General features: G+C 42.2%; 1 protein-coding gene across 1 annotated transcript in view; it reads left to right on the forward strand.

Annotated features, from left to right (window-relative positions):
* The window catches only part of LOC146634797 (neoverrucotoxin subunit alpha-like), a 120,734-nt gene extending 98,979 nt beyond the window's left edge, over positions 1–21,755 (forward strand). The window contains exons 15-19 of the mRNA XM_085378463.1: positions 789–965; positions 13,678–13,851; positions 15,710–15,883; positions 20,852–21,020; positions 21,585–21,755. Coding sequence (XP_085234589.1) covers positions 789–965; positions 13,678–13,851; positions 15,710–15,883; positions 20,852–21,020; positions 21,585–21,755 — 865 coding nt within the window. The remainder of the gene's footprint in view (positions 1–788; positions 966–13,677; positions 13,852–15,709; positions 15,884–20,851; positions 21,021–21,584) is intronic.
* Positions 21,756–22,782: the final 1,027 nt, after the last annotated feature.

A 22,782-nucleotide genomic window follows, 5' to 3' on the forward strand; every position in this document is an offset into this window, starting at 1 on the left:
GAACAAAGGTCTAGAGCAGGGGTCCCCAATCCCAGTCCACGAGGGCCGGTGTCCCTGCAGGTTTTAGGTGTCCTTGATCCATCACAGCTGATTTAAATGGATAAATTACCTTCTCAACATGTCTTGAAATTCTCCAGAGGCCTGGTAATGAACTAATCATGTGATTCAGGTGTGATGACCCAGGGTGAGATCTAAAACCTGCAGGGACACCGGCCCTCGTGGACTGGGATTGGGGACCCCTGCTCTAGAGTTTGATCCCTTCTAGTATGACAGGAAACATGCTGATTAGAGTTTCAAACTGTCTTTGCAAGCAGAAATTTCTCAAATGAGCCAGTATACCTAAGCGGTATAAGCAATCACCCCACACCAGTATTTAAAGGCTATACTGAGTCCTGAGTGTTGTTGTTGTTGCTTTTAGTGTGCGTTTGCGAGCTGCAAAGCTGCAGCCATTTGTATGTAGCAGCAACTGTAATAATAAAAGTTTGCTGGAAAGCATGCGTACATGGTCCAGTCTATCGTGCATCTATTACTCAAACTTGTAGTGAAGAGAAGTTGATCATCAGTGACACTGTCTTTAAAATACTCCTGTTAGAAATGTACAAGTTTAATATGAAAAATTATTTTCCCTTGTGTTATTTTCAAGCTGCTTCCTGTTGGCTGTTTGGAGTTTCCATTTTCTAAACTATAACATTTTGAACGTTCTTCAGCTCTGGACTGATTATGAAACACTGAATGACTTCAAGCACAGACTTTGTCTAATAAACTTAAAACTTTAATTATTTACACAGATTGGTGAGCTGTGGTCTATCAGAGATCAGCTGTGATTATCTGGCAGCAGCACTAAAGTCCAACCCCTCCCATCTGAGAGAGCTGGACCTGAGGTTGAACAACAAGCTGCAGGATTCAAGAGTGAAACAGCTGTGTGGTTTTCTGGAGAGTCCAGGATGTGGACTTGAAATTCTGAGGTCAGTCTCCATGTTTTAGTTGTGGTGAGATGAATATTATGTGAAAGTTGTGCTTACACTAAACTGCAGACATAAGACTGATATTATACTGATCTACACTGAGGAGCTTCATGGTAAAGTTGGTTTTCTTCTTCTCTGAGTTAGTCCATTGACTATAGCAGAAAAATGTTCACATTTCAAGCACTTATACTCAATGCATGGCCGCGGCCCTCCACAGGGCGCCAACCGGCCTGCCGAGCTTTCCTAATTCAGAAAGAGGGGACCCTGACTAACTGTGTACCGTTCTTCCTCACAGTTCTAGGTATCAGACACAACAATGAATAATCCACAGTGGACTTTCTTTAGCAGGTCAAAGGTCACGACACACAGCAATCTGTGAAAGTGAAAGAGATTGGAGCAGGAATCATTGCACATTTGCAAACTCACACTGCTGCATGGCATGCTGGGCAATAGTAATGTTAAACTGGGACTTGTCTCTGCTGAAGTTTGTGTTGATCATTATAAATTGGAGATAAGGAGCTAATTAATGTGCAATCAAAATTTGTCCGGGAGTTGGGTTTCCTTCTATCCACCTCAGTGTGTTGAGGAAGCTGCCACCACTGCTCTGTGAAATAAATAAAGTTATCATTGGATTCCAAGGTTGTTCAACATCAGCAGGTTAACCTTAAGCAGATGGTTCAGCATGTCTCAGGGTAATTGTGTGATCACAGTCCACTACCTCTAGCTGGTATGTTATTCACCGAATTGTTACGACCCCCTCTGCTAGGCGACAGGAGGAAAGTAACATACACAAGACCCACAGGAAAACTGAGTAAAGTTAAAGGTTTTATTGCAAACTTTAAACAGAAACCCGACAGGGTTGTTCAGCAGACCATTGGGCAAACAATTAACAAAAGGAAAAAAAAAGTCAAGATTAAAAGCTAAGGGTTAACTTGGGCAGACCGACATCACAAAGCTCTACTAAAACCAAGTTCAACAGTATACCGAGTTTAACAGACAAAATGCAAAACTGCAAACAGGTTTAGCAAACAAAGTTCAAAAGCAAGGCAGAAGAGGAGGACACTGCATGTTCACTTCTGAGCAGCAGTCCCAGTAGTGCTGCTTCTTCTTCTTCTTCCTCCAGTTTAACAGCAGCTTGCATCCATCGAAGATGCATTACTGCCACCCTCTGGTGTTACTTAGCCAGTCAACCACCTTTTCAAACGTGACTCCCCCCCCCATACCCATATCATTCTCCTGTGGTTACCATACCTTCTGCAGTTAATAAATACATGTTCAATTGTTTACATAACACCACACCAATTACATATCCCCATTAACCCTTTAGAGCCGGTCGGAGCAGACACGCTCCATTTTGCGTAACTATTTTTAAATCCCGGTAGCACTGCAACCACGTAAGCTAGCGCAATAATTTTTTTTGCATATGAAACCGGAGGAGTTGTACTTACATCTTATGCCATCAGCTTGTCCTAGGTCACAGTTTCCTTCCACATACAGTGGGGCAAAAAAGTATTTAGTCAGTCACCGATTGTGCAAGTTCCCCACTTAAAATGATGACAGAGGTCAGTAATTTGCACCAGAGGTACACTTCAACTGTGAGAGACAGAATGTGAAAAAAAAATCCATGAATTCACATGGTAGGATTTGTAAAGAATTTATTCGTAAATCAGGGTGGAAAATAAGTATTTGGTCACCTCAAACAAGGAAAATCTCTGGCTCTCACAGACCTGTAACGTCTTCTGTAAGACGCTTTTCTGTCCCCCACTCGTTACCTGTATGAATGGCACCTGTTTGAACTCATCACCTGTCCACAGCCTCAAACAGTCAGACTCCAAACTCCGCCATGGCCAAGACCAAAGAGCTTTCGAAGGACACCAGGAAAAGTATTGTAGACCTGCACCAGACTGGGAAGAGTGAATCTACAATAGGCAAGCAGCTTGGTGTGAAAAAATCAACTGTGGGAGCAATCATCAGAAAATGGAAGACATACAAGACCACTGATAATCTCCCACGATCTGGGGCTCCACGCAAGATCTCATCCCGTGGGGTCAAAATGATCATGAGAACGGTGAGCAAAGATCCCAGAACCACACGGGGGGACCTGGTGAATGACCTGCAGAGAGCTGGGACCAAAGTAACAAAGGTCACCATCAGTAACACACTACAACGGCAGGGAATCAAATCCCGCAGTGCCAGACGTGTTCCGCTGCTGAAGCCAAATCAAGAAGCATTTGAAAGTCCTGGAGTGGCCTAGCCAGTCTCCAGACCTCAACCCCATAGAAAATCTGTGGCGGGAGTTGGAAGTCCGTGTTGCTCGGCGACAGCCCCAAAACATCACTGCTCTCGAGAAGATCTGCATGGAGGAATGGGCCAAAATACCAGCTACTGTGTGTGCAAACCTGGTAAAGACCTATAGTAAACGTTTGACCTCTGTTATTGCCAACAAAGGTTATGTTACAAAGTACTGAGTTGTATTTTTGTTATTGACCAAATACTTATTTTCCACCCTGATTTACGAATAAATTCTTTACAAATCCTACCATGTGAATTCATGGATTTTTTTTCACATTCTGTCTCTCACAGTTGAAGTGTACCTCTGGTGCAAATTACTGACCTCTGTCATCATTTTAGGTGGGGGAACTTGCACAATCGGTGGCTGACTAAATACTTTTTTGCCCCACTGTATTACTGGAACATCTAGAGAGCTGGGCCGGACTCTCTGGTACAGCACTCGACTGGTTCAAGTCCTACCTTAAGAACAGGAACGTCTATGTGTCAATTAGCCAATTTTCATCACAAAATATAGAAATCACATGCGGGGTCCCCCAGGGTTCCATCCTAGGGCCCCTCTTATTTAGCATTTACATGCTCCCGTTAAGCCAGATTATAACCACCAATAATATTATGCACCATTATGTAGACGATACTTAACTTTATATCTCAATGTCACCAGGTCATGTTGAACCTATCCAAACTCTTAATAAATGCATTGAGCAAATTAATTACTGGATGTCTCATAATTTCCTTCAACTGAACAATAACAAAACTGAAGTACTTATCTTTGGACCCAAAAAAGGTCGATTAAATATCAGTAATCAGCTCAAACTGGTCCAACTAGAAACTACCGACCAGGCCAGAAATTTAGGTGTTATAATGGACTCAGACCTGAACCTCCAGGGCCACATAAAAGTTATAACAAAGTCAGCCTTCTATCACCTGAGGAACATTTCTAGGACTAAAGGACTTATGACACAAGGAGACCTAGAAAAACTCATGCATGCATTTATCTCTAGCTGCCTTGATTACTGTAACACAGTTTTACCCAAAAAATCAATTAGACAACTGCAGCTGATTCAGAACGCTGCTGCTCGTTTTCTCACTAGAACCAAGAAAATAGAGCACATTACTCTAGTTTTACAGTCATTACACTGGCTCCCTGTAGCTCAGAGAATAGACTTTAAAGTGCTTTTATTAGTTTATAAATCCTTGAATGGGTTAGCACCAGAGTGCATTAGGATTCTGCTATCATGGTACAAACCATCCAGATCAGTTAGGTCCTCCAGATCTCCTCTATCAACCGTCCCTAGAACCAGAACTAAACATGGAGATGCAGCTTTTAGTTTCTATGCTCCTCACATCTGGAATACACTATCAGGAGAATGCAAAGCTGCAGAGACACTGAACTCTTTTAAGTCTAAAATTAAAACTTACTTATTTAGACTTGCTTATGAGTAACTGATCCTATTATGGCTCTCTATTTGCGAATGCTTTCTTGTAAATGTTTTCTTGTATTTTACTTTTATAGTGTTTTGTTTTATCTTTTATGTTTTATTTTAATCATGTAAAGCACCTTGAATTGCCTTGTGCTGAAAGTGTGCTATAAAAAAAATTGCCTTACCTTGCCTTGCCTTCCCTTAAGACAGGAAAAAAGTAGTAAACATGATTTAAATTCCTATATTATAGACTGAATTATGGATCAACTTGTGTAATGAGGGGTCTCCAGATGTGACACAGACTGTGGACAGAGAGATCACTGACAGCAGTAATACCTCAGATATATTCCATCAGGGCCAAATTAGCAGCACAGAGGGAGTGTGGATCGGCCCTGATCTCAGTACTGCTGAAATTAACATCCAGGTTAAAGATGACATGAAAATTTGGGGTCTCTGGATCAATGGGAAATACTGCTGTGAGTCAAACAGGTCCAAGAAGGAAAGTGAAGGGAAAGACGAAGTCTGGAGATGAGCGAACAAAAACCCTGATTGCGAAGCTGGTGTGAAGATTGTTCAAAGTCACACTGTGTCCAGACTACATTCTTATCAGCTGTTTCATGTGTTTGAGTGAATCTGTGACTGAACTGTAATAGTGTTCAAAAGTAAATGTGAGGAGGAAATAAATGAAAACAAAGTGTGATTAATGATGAAGAATGAGAAGAAGCTGAGACTCAGCTGTCATGCTGCTAATGTTTCTCAGGACCAGCTGTACATGTTGCATTTACCGTAAAGAAACTGGAAATCTGTGTGGAGCTGAGCCAGGGGATTTCTGAGGATCAGCAATAATCTCATGCAGCATAAACTCAACCATGCTTTAATATGTGTTGATATAGATGTGACTGGATCATATTCTGACTTTAGATATCCAAATATGGTTGACTTTAAACAACAGGATTATCTTGCTGATTAAAGTCCTTTAAGATGGCGCAGGTGAGGTCGGCTGCCGTGCTGGATGCTCTGCCCCAACTTTTTCACTTTTTTTCTTTTTTCGTCACTTTTTGCTATATCTGCCATAATTTTGCATGGGCATCATGCAAAACACACAAATTCGCTACAGTAGAGACACCCTGGTTTCTATTGGTCTACAATACACAAACATTCCACCATGGAGATCCTGAGAGAGAACAAAGGACGCAACCCTAAGCAACGGCCTCGAGGGAAACGAGCCGCCATCAGGAACAGGCTACGGGCTCACGCACACCGCGCACCCATGCCCAGTATCCTGCTAGCCAATGTTCAATCCATCGAGAACAAGCTTGATGACCTCAGAGCCAGAATTAAGTTCCAGGGAGACATTCGGGACTGCAACCTCCTCTGCTTCACCGAGACTTGGCTGAACCCAGCAATACCAGACCACGCCGTGCAGCCGGCGGGGTTCTTTTTGGTTTACCACATGGACAGGACAATGGAGTCGGGGAATTCAATTCAATTCAATTCAATTTTATTTATATAGCGCCAAATCACAACAAAAGTCACCTCAAGGCGCTTCATAGATACAGAGAAAAACCCAACAATCATATGACCCCCTATGAGCAAGCACTTTGGCGACAGTGGGAAGGAAAAACTCCCTTTTAACAGGAAGAAACCTCCGGCAGAACCAGGCTCAGGGAGGGGCGGCCATCTGCTGCGACCGGTTGGGGTGAGAGAAGGAAGACAGGATAAAGACATGCTGTGGAAGAGAGACAGAGGTTAATAACAGATATGATTCAATGCAGAGAGGTCTATTAATACATACGGAGTGAGAAAGGTGGCTGGAAAAGAAAAACTCAATGCATCATGGGAATCCCCCGGCAGCCTACATCTATTGCAGCATAACTAAGGGAGGATTCAGGGTCACCTGGTCCAGCCCTAACTATATGCTTTAGCAAAAAGGAAAGTTTTAAGCCTAATCTTAAAAGTAGAGATAGTGTCTGTCTCTCGAATCCAAACTGGAAGCTGGTTCCACAGAAGAGGGGCCTGAAAACTGAAGGCTCTGCCTCCCATTCTACTTTTAAATACTCTAGGAACAACAAGTAGGCCTGCAGAGCGAGAGCGAAGTGCTCTAATAGGGTGATATGGTACTACAAGGTCATTAAGATAAGATGGGGCCTGATTATTTAAGACCTTGTATGTGAGGAGCAGGATTTTGAATTCAATTCTGGATTTAACAGGAAGCCAATGAAGGGAAGCCAAAACAGGAGAAATCTGCTCTCTCTTTCTAGTCCCTGTCAGGACTCTTGCTGCAGCATTTTGGATTAGCTGAAGGCTTTTCGGTGAGTTTTTTGGACATCCTGATAATAATGAATTACAGTAGTCCAGCCTGGAAGTAATAAATGCATGAACTAGTTTTTCAGCGTCACTCTGAGACAGGATATTTCTAATTTTAGAGATGTTGCGCAAATGGAAGAAAGCAGTCTTACATATTTGTTTAATATGTGCGTTGAAGGACATGTCCTGGTCAAAAATGACTCCAAGGTTCCTCACCGCGTTACTGGAGGCCAAGGTAATGCCATCCAGAGTAAGAATCTGGTTAGATACCATATTTCTAAGATTTTCAGGGCCGAGTACAATAACCTCAGTTTTATCTGAATTAAGAAGCAGAAAGTTAGCGGCCATCCAGGTCTTTATGTCTTTAAGACATTCCTGCAGTTTAACTAATTGGTGTGTGTTATCTGGCTTCATGGACAGATAGAGCTGCGTGTCATCTGCATAGCAGTGTAAATGTATGCTATGTCTTCTAATGATACTGCCTAAGGGAAGCATGTATAATGTAAACAGAATTGGTCCTAGCACTGAACCCTGTGGAACTCCATAATTAACCTCAGTGTGTGAAGAGGACTCTCCATTTACATGCACAAATTGGAGTCTATTAGATAGATATGATACAAACCACTGCAGCGCAGTACCTGTAATACCTACAGCATGTTCTAATCGCTCTAATAGGATATTATGGTCAACAGTATCGAACGCTGCACTGAGGTCTAGCAGGACAAGCACAGAGATGAGTCCACTGTCAGAGGCCATAAGAAGATCATTTGTAACCTTCACCAAAGCTGTTTCTGTGCTGTGATGAGCTCTGAAACCTGACTGAAACTCTTCAAATAAACCATTCCTCTGCAGATGATCTGTTAGCTGTTTGACAACTACTCTTTCAAGGATTTTTGATTTGAAAGGAAGGTTGGAGATTGGCCTATAATTAGCTAAGACTGCTGGGTCTAGAGATGGCTTTTTGAGTAAAGGTTTAACTACAGCCAGCTTGAAGGCCTGTGGTACATAGCCGATTATTAGAGATAGGTTGATCATATTTAAGATTGAAGAATTAATTAATGGCAGGACTTCTTTGAGCAGTTTTGTAGGAATGGGGTCTAAAAGACACGTTGATGGTTTGGAGGAAGTAATTATTGAAGTTAACTCAGAAAGATCAATTGGAGAAAAAGAGTCTAACTTAACATCAGTGGTACTAAGAGTAGCTGTAGATAATATTACATCTGTGGGATGATTACTGGTAATTTTTTCTCTAATGATAAAAATTTTATTTGTGAAGAAGTTCATGAAGTCATTACTAGTTAACGTTAAAGGGATGGTTGGCTCAAAAGAGCTCTGACTGTTTGTCAGCCTGGCTACAGAGCTGAAGAGAAACCTGGGGTTGTTCTTATTTTCTTCAATCAGTGATGAATAGTAAGATGTTCTGGCTTTGCGGAGGGCTTTCTTATAAAGCAGCAAACTATTTCTCCAGGCTAAATGATGATCCTCTAGATTTGTGACACGCCATTTCCTCTCCAGATTACGAGTCATCTGCTTTAGGGTACGTGTTTGAGAATTATACCACGGAGTCAGGTACTTCTGATTTGAGGCCTTAGTTTTCACAGGAGCTACAGTATCCAGAGTTGTACGTAGTGAGGAGGTGAAATTATTAACAAGAAAATCGACCTCTGTTGGGGTAGCGTTCAGATAGCTGCTCTGCTCTGTATTGGTACAGGGCATTGGAGATGATAACAGTGGGTGAATTCTATTCTTAAACTTAGTTACAGCACTTTCAGAAAGACATCTACTTTGATAATGTCTACTCTTCACCGCTGTGTAATCAATTATTGTAAAAGTAAATGTTATCAGGAAATGATCAGACAGGAGAGGGTTTTCAGGAAACACTGTTAAATGTTCAGTTTCTATGCCATATGTTAAAACAAGATCTAGAGTGTGATTAAAGTGGTGGGTGGGTTCTTTTACATGTTGAGAGAAACCAATTGAGTCTAATAACAGATTAAATGCCATATTGAGGCTGTCATTTTTAGCATCTACATGGATGTTAAAATCACCCACAATAATTATTTTATCTGAGCTGAGAACTAAATTAGATATAAAGTCTGAGAAATCAGACAGAAACTCTGTGTAAGGCCCAGGTGGACGATAGATGATAACAAGTAAGACTGGTTTCTGAGTTTTACAGCTGGGGTGGACGAGGCTAAGCATCAGGCTTTCAAATGAATTAAAAGTCTGTCTTGGTCTTTCATTAATTAATAGGCTGGTGTGAAAAATTGCTGCCACACCGCCCCCTCGGCCTGTGCTTTGAGATTTCTGGTAGTTAGAATGACTCGGGGGTGTTGATTCATTTAAACTAACATAATCATCCTGCTGCAACCAGGTTTCTGTAAGGCAGAGTAAATCAATTTGTTGATCAATTATTAAGTCATGTACTAACAGAGACTTGGAGGAGAGAGACCTAATATTTAATAATCCACATTTCACTGTTTTACTCTTTGGTTCAGATGTGGATACTGTATTGTTCTTTCTTTGTGATTGTTTATGTTTAAGTTGTTTGTTGCTGGTTTTTAGTTTGTTTTTTGTCTTTTTGGAAGCTGACACAGTCTCTATGGAGATGGGTTTTTGGTTCTAGTGAAACTTATATAATCTACAGCACGCCAAAGTTAAATAGCATGGCTGTCTACCATCATTACCTACTTCAAGTTATGTTAGTGGGAGGCGTTCAGTGTCCAGATGACTCGTGTAAAGGATAAGTAACGGTCATGCAGGAGGAGAGAAGCTGCAGAGAGGCGTGTAAGACTGCAACTCTGCTTCCTGGTCCCAACTCTGGATAGTCATATTTTGGGGGGTTTAATAAATTTGTCCATATTTCTAGAAATGAGAGCTGCTCCATCCAAAGTGGGATGGATGCCGTCTCTCCTAACAAGACCAGGTTTCCTCCAGAAGGTTTGCCAATTATCTATGAAGCCCACATCGTTTCTGGGACACCACTCAGACAGCCAGCAATTTAAGGAGAACATGCGGCTAAACATGTCACTCCTGGTCTGATTGGGGAGGGGACCAGAGAAAACTACAGAGTCCGACATTGTTTTGGCAAAGTTGCACACCGATTCAATATTGATTTTAGTGACCTCCGATTGGCGTAACCGGGTGTCATTACTGCCGACGTGAATTATGATTTTACTGAATTTACGTTTACCCTTAGCCAGCAGTTTTAAATTTCCTTCAATGTCGCCTGCTCTGGCCCCTGGAAGACAATTGACTATGGTTGCCGGTGTCTCTAGCTTCACAATGTCTGAGAACAGAATCGCCAATTACCAGAGTTTGACCCTCGGCGGGTGTGTCGCCGAGTGGGGAAAAACGGTTAGACACATGAACGGGTTGGTGGTGTACCTGGGGCTTCTGTTTAGGACTATGCTTCCTCCTCACCATGACCCAGCCTCCCTGTTTCCCCAGCTGCTTGGGACCTGCCGGGGAACAGCTAGCGGGCCTACGCTATCTTCGGCTGCACCAGCTACAGGGGCCTGGCTAGCTACGGGTGAATGAAGGGTGCGAAGCCGAGTCTCCAATTCAGTAATCCTGGCCTCCAGCGCTGCAAATATGCTACATTTGTTACAGATATCATTACTGCTAAAGGAGGCCGAGGAGTAACTAAACATCTGACACAATGAGCAAGAAAGTGCAGGAGGGACAGGTGAAGTAGCCATGGTGCTAATGAGTCAGCTACGAGCTAAGCTAAGCTAGCAAGACAGTACAGAGACAGTGAGTGAATACTTTGGCTATAAATTAGGTAGTGAGTACACAGAAAGTGTGCTTCGGATGAAGCACGTGAAGATTATACTATGAAAGAAGAATGTATTTAAAAGTTGTTAATTAAATTGCTAGCGAACACCAAGTGACAGCGCCACCAAGAGTGCACCAATGAGGGAAGAAAAGAGGTGGTGGAGTGTGTTTGATGGTGAACAACAGATGGTGCGACAGCACAAACATCTCCCCACTCACATGCTCTTGCTCGCCAATCTGGAACTTTTGATCGTTAAATGTGGCCCTTTCTATCTCCCTCGGGAATTCACTGCGGTCATTGCCTGCACTGTTTACATTCTGCCTTATGTGAGCTGCATGAGGTTCTCACACATCAACAAACACTTCAACAAGATGCCGCACTCATTGTTATGGGAGATTTTAACAGAGTAAATCTCAAACGGACATTTCACAACTGCCCCACCCGGGGCACTAGGACATTAGACCACTGCACCCCATTCAAGAACTGTTACAAGGCTCAGCACCTGCCGGCATTTGGAAAATCTGACCATGCCGCCATCTTCCTCATGCCTGCTTACAAACAAAGGTTAAAGCAGCAACCACCAATCAGGAGGGAGGTCGCTCGCTGGACGGACCAATCAGTGACCGCGCTGCAGGACGCACTGGATGACGCAGACTGGGACATGTTTCGGCGCAGCTCTGATGACATCAACATGTTTACAGAAGCGGTTATGGGATTCATCGGGAAACCACCAGAAAGATCTATCATCAGAACTTTTCCCAACCAGAAGCCGTGGGTGGATAAAAACATCCGCGACGCTCTGAGATCACGCACCGCTGCCTACAATGAAGGGCTCGTCTCCGGTAATATGGGCCTATACAAGGCTGAGTCTTACAACGTGCGCAGTGCAGTCAGAAAGGGAAAGCGGAGCTACGGGGAAAAACTAGAGTCACAGCTACGTCAGTGCGACTCTAGGAGCCTGTGGAAAGGACTGCGGACAATAACGGACTATAAAAGACCACCTTCTTCAATGATGAATGCAGATGCTTCACTGGCTGATGAGCTGAACACGTTTTATGCTCGCTTCGACGCCGCAGTAATTAAAACAACAAACAGCTGCACGCGCTCGGAGTACACCAGTGAAGAAAATGCATTCGTCATCACAGAGCATGCCGTGAGGGACACCTTCAGGAGGGTGAACACCAGGAAGGCAGCAGGACCTGATGCAATCCCTGACGGGGTCCTGAGAGCCTTCGCTGACCAGCTAGCACCGGTGTTCACGGAGATCTTCAACCTGTCCCTGGCCCAAGCTGTGGTTCCCACGTGCTTCAAACAGTCCATCATTGTCCCTGTTCCAAAGAAACAACAGCCCGCTTGCCACAATGACTACCGTCCAGTAGCACTGACTTCAATTGTAATGAAGTGTTTTGAAAGACTGATGAGAGATCACATCACTTCTTCACTTCCTGCTACCATCGACTCACTTCAGTTTGCTTACCGGACTAATCGTTCCACAGACGATGCCATATCTCACCTGCTCCACACATCCCTGAGTCACCTGGACACTGGCAGAGGGAAATATGTTAGGATGCTGTTCGTGGACTACAGTTCAGCATTCAACACAATAATTCCCTCTAAGCTTTTCACCAAGTTGATGGATCTAGGACTCAGCTCATCACTGTGTCAGTGGATCCTCAACTTCCTCACAGACAGACCCCAATCAGTGAGGGTGGGAAAACAAGTCTCCCCCTCCATCTCACTCAGCACTGGAGTGCCTCAGGGCTGTGTTTTAAGTACCTGTGTTCTAGTAACATTGTGAGGAACCTTGGAGTCATCTTTATACAGGATATGTCCTTCAATGCACATATTAAACACATATGTAAGACTGCTTTCTTCCATTTGCACAATATCTCTGAAATTCAAAATATCCTGTCTCAGAGTGACATAGTGATGCACAAATCATGAACGAATCATTCACTGCTCGAGAATCACTTTACTGACTCATGACAAGCCCAACTGACTCACTGACTCATCCCTGTTGCTGTTAGCAAACTAATTCCATTAGTAGAAATATATCTACCTTATAATTAAAATTTTGGGGAAAATACCAACAGCCAGTTTTTTAACAAAAACATTTCTGCCCTGAACTGGAAGAAAAAACCCTGTGCACACATCAAGACAATAGCTGCTTTCTCTGCTAACATGCTCACAGCACATTTTAGCTACTCACCCCCTCCCTCCTGTGCTGAATCATAGCATAAACGAATCACTTATTATTACTTATTTTTCCTAGAGTAAAAGTAGAATGGGAGGCAGAGCCTCCAGTTTTCAGAGCTCTCATCTATTGAATCAGCTTCCAGTTTGATACAGGAGACGGACATTATATCTACTTTTAAGATTAGGCATTTTGCAAAAGCATTTAAATTAGGGTTGGATTAGGTGACCCTTAATCTTCCCTTAGTTATGCTGCACTAGGTGTGGGCTGCTGGGAGATTCCCATGATGCGCTGTTTCGTCTTCAGTCACCTTTCTCTCTCACAATTTGTTAATAGACCTCTCTGCAGGGAATCATACTTGTTATTATTTCTGTGGCTCTCTTCCACCACATGTCTTTTGTCCTGTCTTCCTTCTTTTACACCAGCTGGTCACGGTAGATGGCCGCCCCTCCCTGAGCCTGGTTCTGCTGGAGATTTCTAGCTGTTAAAATGGAGTTTTTCCTTCCTGCTGGCATCAAAGTACTTGCTCATAGGGGGTCATACGACTGTTTTTCTGTTTATGTATTATTTTAGGGTCTACCTTACAATATAAAGTGTTTTAAGCTGACTGTTTTTGTGATTTGGCACTTAATAAATACGATTGAATAAACTGAATTATGAAACACTGAATGATTCCAAGCACTTTTTCTAATTAACTTACAGCCTTCATTCTTTATACAGATTGGGGAGTTGTGGTTTGTCAAATATCAGCTGTGATTATCTGGCAGCAGCACTGAAGTCCAACCCCTCCCATCTGAGAGAGCTGGACCTGAGTAACAACAGCCTGCAAGATTCAGGAGTGGAACAGCTTTGTGGTTTTCTGGAGAGTCCAGGATGTGGACTTGAAATTCTGAGGTCAGTCTCCATGTTTTAGTTGTGGTGAGATGAATATGTTGTGAAAGTTGTGCTGACACTGAACTGCAGACATAAGGCTGATATTATACTGATTCACACTGAGGATCTTCATGGTAAAGACTCCTCTGGTTTAGTCCATTGACTGTAGCAGAAAAATGTTCACATTACAACCCTTAAAAGAAGAAGAAAAATTTTCCACTGATAATTAGCTGTAAAACTCTACTACTCTCCATTCCACCTTAATATTTGGTGGAATGGCACTGACACTGAAATAAAAACCAAAATGGCCATTTGCTTTACAAACAGCAGTCCAACATAAAACATACACACATCATACAAAACACAGTCTGACATCCAAATCTCCAACACTGCCAGCATGAATCATGGGTAAAGGAAAGGAGTAACACTCTGATATTCAGGGTTAGAATGACTTTCATAAACCAAACTGTGAAGATCAAAGCTGCATTCGATAGCTTATATGAATGAATGAGTGGACAAAAGTGGACAGAGATCATTTTCCCAACCTACAACCTTCTTTTTTCTTTCTTTGAAATTCCTAGGTGTTATGGTCCTGGGTCGGTGACCCAGTGTTTTTGTTTTTTGTACTTTTACTTTTGATTTCATCATGGATTGTGACTATTGTGTTTTGGTTTCTTTCCTAGTTTTTCTAGCTCCCTAGTTTTGTGGTACTTCCTGAGTTCAGATTTTTAGGTTTTGTTATTTGGTTTCCGAGTGTAAATTCTGTGCTCCCTCTGTTCTGTGTCTTCCTTGCCTGTGTATCCTTTCTAGTGTAGTCAGGTCTCTGTGTAAAGCCAGCGTCTCTGAGACTGCGTCTTCACGTATGTTTTGAGTTTCCTGTTTTATTGTGAAAGTCTGTGTCTTATGTCAAGGTGTTCAGATTGCATTTCCTCTGTCTCGTCTTGTCAATCAGAATCAGCTGTGCCTCCCTCCTGTGTGTCATTTCCTCGTTCCCATCAGTGTATTTTTAGTGTGTGTTCTCTCATGTTTGTCACTAGTCCGTCTGTGTTTCTTCCCTGAGCTTTCTACCGGAGTCTTCCGTTCAGGTTCGTTTTGTTAGTCATTCCGAGTTTAGGTCACCTTTAGGTTTTGTTTTACTTGCTGTATTTCTGTTTGTGCCACCAGAGTGTAAATAAAGCTCGCTCACATCCAAGCCAGCGTCTGGTTCCCCTCTCACTCTCACCACACATCTGCCACCATCACATTCATCTTTTGTCCTTGTTCTGCATCCCCATCATGGACTTCACTCCTTTCCAAGCCAGCCTTGAGTGTCCTTTAATAAGCTCCTCCTCTGCTTACTTTATCTCTCTTTGAACAAGTTTATATGTCTCAGTCTTTTTCTTATCTCCCTCATAACAAGAAAGCTTCTTCTGACTGAGAACATGTTTGAGTGCTTTACTAGTCACTGGGGAAAACTGTTCCTGTTTTCAAAGTAATCCTCATTTTTCCCGTGTGCTCAGTTTGAGCTCTCTTCAGTACTGTGATCTGATAGATCCAGAGGGGCCATCACATTTAAAAGCTCCACTAACGGAGCCACAACACATCCAATACTTAGTTTGTCATGTTGAACAAACTGGAAGAAATGATTCAAGGACTTAGTCACAGAACAGAGATTAAGATCTCCAAAATAAAACTGGCTGCATCAGGGCATGTAGTTAGTCTGAAAATTCTGCATAGTTTCCTGTTTGAACTGACTTCATGTTGGCTTCAGCTCTTTGGAGTTTCCATTTCCTAAACGTCTACATTCTGAACCTTCTCAGCTCTGAACAGATTATGAAACATTGAACGATTTCAAGCACACACTTGTCTAATAAACGTGTATCTTTAATTCTTTATACAGATTGTGGCGCTGTGGTTTGTCAGAGATCAGCTGTGATTATCTGGCAGCATCGCTGAAGTCCAACCCCTCCTATCTGAGAGAGCTGGACCTGAGTAACAACAACATGCAGAATTCAGGAGTGAAGAAGCTGTGTGGTTTTCTGGAGAGTCTAGAATGTGGACTTGGAACTCTGAGGTCAGTCACCATGTTTTAGTTGTTCTGAGATGAATTTGACGTAAAAGTTTTGCTGACTGCAGACATAAGGCTGATATTATATTGATTCACAATGAGGATCTTCTGTTCTGCTTTCTACTTCTTTGGGTTAGTCCATTGACTGTAGCAGAAGCATGTTCACATTCCAAGCAGTGATACTTAACGTATGGCCCGCGGCCCTCCACAAGGTCCCAACTGGGCTACCGAGCTTTCCTAATTTAGATTAACCCTTTGAATCCGGTGGGAGTGGGCACGCTCTTTTTTGCGTAACTATTTTTAAATCCCGGTAGCACTGCAACCGCACAAGCTAGCGCAATAATTGTTTTTGCATATGAAACCAGAGGAGTTGTACTTACATCTTATGCCATCAGCTTGTCCTAAGTCACGGTTTCCTTCCACATAAAGCTTTGCAAAAATTGCATAAAAAGTGCTTGCAGGAACAAAAACATAATATTCCAGAAACACGCTTTGCCGATCTGATCAGCTGTTCGTAACACTTTCCACATTGAAACAGACGTCAGCGCGAATGATCGCATGTCCACCATTTCCTGCCCGAAACCGGAAGTGACGTCATTTTCGCAGAAAATGTAGTTTTTTACTTGTAGGCCTCAAGAGCATATACTGGTGTTTTTAGAAGTCATGTTTGACTTTATGCTTTTCTGAATAGTTTCTGGGATGCTTAGAACTCGAATTGCACTGCTGGAAATAGTTTATTTGCTGTTTTCTTTGCAAATTTGCATCATAGGATTGTTTTTCGTTTTTCCTGCAGTATATAAAAATGGTGTATCTTAAAAATAAAACTATGAAGACACTCAAAATAAATTTCCTGTTATAAACTATTTTTTGCAACTTTTTTGTATTTAAAGTTTTGAGAGATAAACCTCTTAAATTTCTCGAAGTAGAAATATATGTAAAAAAACAAAAATTGATTTTCAATTTTTTTGTAGTTTATTGCACTTTTTTGCAATTAATGTAGTTACTATGCACTTAATGCATACATATTATTAAAATATGGGCTATAACAGTTGTATTCAATTCAATTCAATTCAATTTTATTTATATAGCGCCAAATCACAACAAAAGTCGCCTCAAGGCGCTTCATAGATACAGAGAAAAACCCAACAATCATATGACCCCCTATGAGCAAGCACTTTGGCGACAGTGGGAAGGAAAAACTCCCTTTTAACAGGAAGAAACCTCCGGCAGAACCAGGCTCAGGGAGGGGCGGCCATCTGCTGCGACCGGTTGGGGTGAGAGAAGGAAGACAGGATAAAGACATGCTGTGGAAGAGAGACAGAGGTTAATAACAGATATGATTCAATGCAGAGAGGTCTATTAATACATAGTGAGTGAGAAAGGTGACTGGAAAGGAAAAACTCAATGCATCATGGGAATCCCCCGGCAGCCTACATCTATTGCAGCATAACAAAGGGAGGATTCAGGGTCACCTGGTCCAGCCCTAACTATATGCTTTAGAAAAAAGGAAAGTTTTAAGCCTAATCTTAAAAGTAGAGATAGTGTCTGTCTCCCGAATCCAAACTGGAAGCTGGTTCCACAGAAGAGGGGCCTGAAAACTGAAGGCTCTCCCTCCCATTCTACTTTTAAATACTCTAGGAACAACAAGTAGGCCTGCAGAGCGAGAGCGGAGCGCTCTAATAGGGTGATATGGTACTACAAGGTCATTAAGATAAGATGGGGCCTGATTATTTAAGACCTTGTATGTGAGGAGCAGGATTTTGAATTCAATTCTGGATTTAACAGGAAGCCAATGAAGGGAAGCCAAAACAGGAGAAATATGCTCTCTCTTTCTAGTCCCTGTCAGTACTCTTGCTGCAGCATTTTGGATTAGCTGAAGGCTTTTCAGTGAGTTTTTTGGACATCCTGATAATAATGAATTACAGTAGTCCAGCCTGGAAGTAATAAATGCATGAACTAGTTTTTCAGCGTCACTCTGAGACAGGATATTTCTAATTTTAGAGATGTTGCGCAAATGGAAGAAAGCAGTCTTACATATTTGTTTAATATGTGCATTGAAGGACATGTCCTGGTCAAAAATGACTCCAAGGTTCCTCACCGCGTTACTGGAGGCCAAGGTAATGCCATCCAGAGTAAGAATCTGATTAGATACCATATTTCTAAGATTTTCAGGGCCGAGTACAATAACCTCAGTTTTATCTGAATTAAGAAGCAGAAAGTTAGCGGCCATCCAGGTCTTTATGTCTTTAAGACATTCCTGCAGTTTAACTAATTGGTGTGTGTTATCTGGCTTCATGGACAGATAGAGCTGGGTGTCATCTGCATAGCAGTGAAAATGTATGCTATGTCTTCTAATGATACTGCCTAAGGGAAGCATGTATAATGTAAACAGAATTGGTCCTAGCACTGAACCCTGTGGAACTCCATAATTAACCTCAGTGTGTGAAGAGGACTCTCCATTTACATGCACGAATTGGAGTCTATTAGATAGATATGATACAAACCACTGCAGTGCAGTACTTGTAATACCTACAGCATGTTCTAATCGCTCTAATAGGATATTATGATCAACAGTATCGAATTGATGTATAGCAACTTGAAATGCTCCCAAAAATGGCTCCACAGCATGTAAAAATATAAAGTAAGCTCTGGCGGACTTGGTTCTATGGTAGGTCTTAAAGGGTTAACTGGGTACTGTTCTTCCTCACAGTTCTAAGTATCAGACACAACAATGAATATTCCGCAGTTTACTTTCTTACGCAGGTCAAAAGCCATGGCACACAACAATTTAGAATAGAATAAATAATAGAATAAAATTAGGTATTGCACCGTGGTGGTGGTGTTGTGTAGTCTGTTAATGGAGTGCATGTGAGAGTTCAGAGTGGTTGTGGCTTTTGGGAAGAAACTATTTTTGAATCTGTCTATGTGCTCATGCATCTGTAGCCAGGTTGAACAGGTCAGAACCAGGGGCCTGTTCTTCGTACCGCGCTAAGTGAGTTAGCTGGATGAGATTGTTGACGATTTCGCGTGATCCTGGATCGTTCGGTTCCCCGAAGCCCATCCGGGACTTGCTGTCATAGCAACAGAGCCGTAAGCGTAAACCTGCTGGGGAGCAGGTTTACTTTATGTAAACAGGATTAGATCGCGGCCACGCAGGTATGCCCGCGTCATTCATACGAAAGCAACAGCGATATTCCACCACTGTTTCACCATAAATAAATAACATCAATGTAACTAAAGATAATGCAGCACCTGATCCATTTATTGATTTCACACAGGTCATTTCCTAAAAAAGGGAAATGTACTATTAACATTCTATTACATGTATGTGATTATTACAGATTTAATTCATATTTCAGAGTAGCAATTGTAAATTACTTTGTGTAATCAAGATGAGAGACCACGGCTATAAAAGCGAAGGTGGATTTGGGAAGTCTGTCGCAGCCATGTCCTGTCCGTATACGCGAGCCACCCATTGCGGAAGGTGCAAGATTGATAAGGAGAGTCCTCAGAATTCAGCGTATATTGCGGGACAGACAGGATCCTTTAGCTCAGCGCGACAGTGTGCTCATAGAGAGATATCGATTTTCCCGTGAGGGTATTATTTACTTAACCAACTTGTTGACGAGGGGGTGCAGGACCACCACCTGTCTTTTGTTGCTCTGCCCTTTTCTTGGTTGCTGTTATAAACAAACAGATTATTCCAGGGTCTCTTTCCAAGAGACTAAAATCAATATAAGTGATAAATATTACCATTCTGTAGAATATTCTTATATTTCACTTTTACCTGTTCCCATGTTCTAGTGGGTCCTGTCGTGGCTCTAATGTGAAAGAGGATAAAATATAACATATTATAATATAATGTAATATAATATTGGATAATATAGTGTAATATAATAAATCTACCCTACCGCCTACTGGTGTTGGCCAGAGGGGCCGATGGCGCGATATGGCAGCCTGGCTTCTGTCAGTCTGCCCCAGGGCAGCTGTGGCTACAACTGTAGCTGCCTCCACCAGTGTGTGAATGTGAGAGTGACTGAATAGTGGCATTGTAAAGCGCTTTGGGTGCCTTGAAAAGCGCTATATCAATCCACTCCATTATTATTGTTATTATTAAATTACTTACGAGTTTAATTTGTCAGCAACTTCCTGCCAGCCCTCTCTCCTTGCTTTTGCAGCCTTTGCAGTGTTCCCTTGCGTTCTGATTAAACTCTGAAACTCCTGAAATCCCTCACTCAAGAGTTCTTGCTCTGCTGCCGAAAAATACCGAGCCGAGCGCGCTCCGTCGACATTTTCGCCGACCAATCAGAGGGTTGCCGATCAATGTTTCTACTATCGATGCGTAGCCCCTTTTACGACACCCAGTGATGTCACATTACTGCGTCCAGCTGTACTAATCGTCAACAGCAGGTGTGTTCGGGGAACCGGATTAGCGCGCTCACGGTTAGCGCGATGGTTTGGTCTTGGATGTTTCATTTGATCTTGGATGTAGTAAGCGACGTACGAAGCACAGGGCCCAGGTTGGGAGCTATCCTAGATGATGTTTGTAGCTCTGCTGAGGAAGTGGGAGGAATAGATGTCCAACAGGAAGGAGAGAGAACAGCCAATGGTCTTCTGTGGTGTCTTGACTACTCTGTAAAGCCTCTCCCTGTCTGCCATGATGCGCTTCCTGAGGACTCTCAGCCAACTTTACAACTTTTAAAAGCGAAGCCTTGTGATTCCTTCAATAAAAAACACTATTTTTTTTTAAGTCTTTTTATGATAAATGCACAACTTGAATGTGAAAAATTACGAGTTTTTTCTCATGATGTGTTTATTTGAAGCTGCTTCCTGTTGGCTTCAGCTGTTTGCAATTTCCATTTTCTAAGCTTCTACATTCTGAACGTTCTTCAGCTCTGAACAGATTATGAAACATTGAATCATTCCAAGAACGCACTTTGTCTAATAAGCGTACATCTTTCATTCTTTATACAGATTGAAGGACTGTGGTTTGTCAGAGATCAGCTGTGGTTATCTGGTAGCAGCGCTGAAGTCCAACTCTTCCCATCTGAGAGAGCTGGACATGAGTGGAAACTACAACCTGCAGGAACCAGATGTGAAGCAGCTGTGTGAGCTTAAGGAGAGTCCAGACTGCAGACTGGAGGTGCTGTGGTCAGTAGAGTGTTGAATTGAGTTTGTGGTGCTTCTGCAGTATTGTACTAAACAGTCAGCATGAAACAAAGATCCAGTGTTTCCTGTAAAGCTGCAGCTTCTCAGTGAAGCTGTGAGAGGAAAATGGTGACAAGCTTCAGGATTGGACACAAACACTTCCTGTTTCTGCCTGACCTTCCTACCTCTATGGTCACTTTATAGTAACGGCTCACATGCTCTGATCAAACACTGTCAACAGCCAATCAGCTCTCTGAAAAAAGCAGCATGCAGACCAATGACTGCATTCATTTCCAAGTTTAAAGCAGTGACGAACACAATCTGTAGGTGAGGAAGAATTTAGTTAGACCAGTTGTTTGGACGGAATTCCTTCAGTGAATAGCAGGAACCATTACATCTGGATTGTTGGGATTGTTTTGGGGTTTCCTAAAGAGCTCAGAGTGGACAGACCGAGGTTATTCTAATGAATGAAAGTCCAAACTAAGACTAGGAGTGAAAAACCTTTTCATGAACTTAAACACTTGTTTATATCCTCTGCTCTTCCTTCTTCTCTCTGCAGGTGGAGGTCATGGTAAACAGGATGGTGTGTGTGCTGAGAGAGGATGAGCTGTGTCCTAGTGATCTATTGAAGTTGAAGCAGCAGTGTAGAGACGCTCTGACTGGGCCATGTTACTGTGAGGTGGAGAGGAGAGGAAAGCTTCATCCAGCAGTGACTAACAGAGGAATGTAAAGAAGTGCAGATGATTGTCAGTGCTGCAGACTGATGTGTGTATCTTTTTTGTGGTGAATTTCCGCAAAATGGTTGGCTCGCCGTCTGTCACGACCATAATCTCATCCAAAATTTTCTGAAATATTTTGACCCTTACGAGCTTCAGCAACGAAGCAAAAATCACCTAATGCAACACACGTATTTAAGTCCTGGACCAAATTCCATGCGGCATGTTGACTCCTATAACAAACTGAAGCCTTTTGGAATCTGTATAAATGGAGCCATTGATGGCTTTTTGAGAGTTTTGATTTGGCTTCATGCCTATTCAACAAACAGTGATGCCAAAATCAACACACATGCACACACACAATGACTGATTAAAAGAATATAAACATGGTTACATAACCCAATGCCATTCAGACACGTAAACAATATGAGCTGCTTGTCCAAAAAACATCCAGAAAAGCAGTCATTGTCTTTTAGTTCCTGGAGACGATTTTTCCAGTGCTGAGCATGATGTTGTCTCAGAGAGGCTAACCAGCCTTCAATACACTGATTCTGATTGCTGGACCCAGTAATAAGAATTACAGAGAAAGAGAGACACAGAGCGAGAAAAAAAAGTTTGCTTTAACACCCACCATGCACATAAACCATGCTCATTATCATTGTGTTCAGGATGTGAAAAAATGTATATTTCATGCATGCATATTAGGCAGTATAAAATCATAATGCCTAAAACAATTCATGTTCAACAATTGCTTTAAATTTTCCACAATATCATGCATCTACCACTGTTCTTGTTGTTGAGTATTTTTGATAAACTCCTCAACAGTCTTTGTGGATGTTCATGTTTTACAAACTGTCTGTGAGAAGCTGGAGACATTTCTGCTCCACATCCACTGAGTAGCTGCTCACTTTTGTTTTAGCCCAGGAGCCCACATACAGAGGTCCTAAGGACACCAACACAGACATTTAAAAAAAAAAAAAAAAGACGTTGACCAGTGTTACAAAATAAACCTTTAGTGGACCAAAATTGGAAGTCCAAAAT

This window comes from Diplotaxodon limnothrissa, linkage group LG3 (genome assembly GCF_057381915.1).
Source record: "Diplotaxodon limnothrissa isolate DT_005_m linkage group LG3, D_limnothrissa_male_GT1.1, whole genome shotgun sequence".
Lineage (NCBI taxonomy): Eukaryota > Metazoa > Chordata > Actinopteri > Cichliformes > Cichlidae > Diplotaxodon > Diplotaxodon limnothrissa.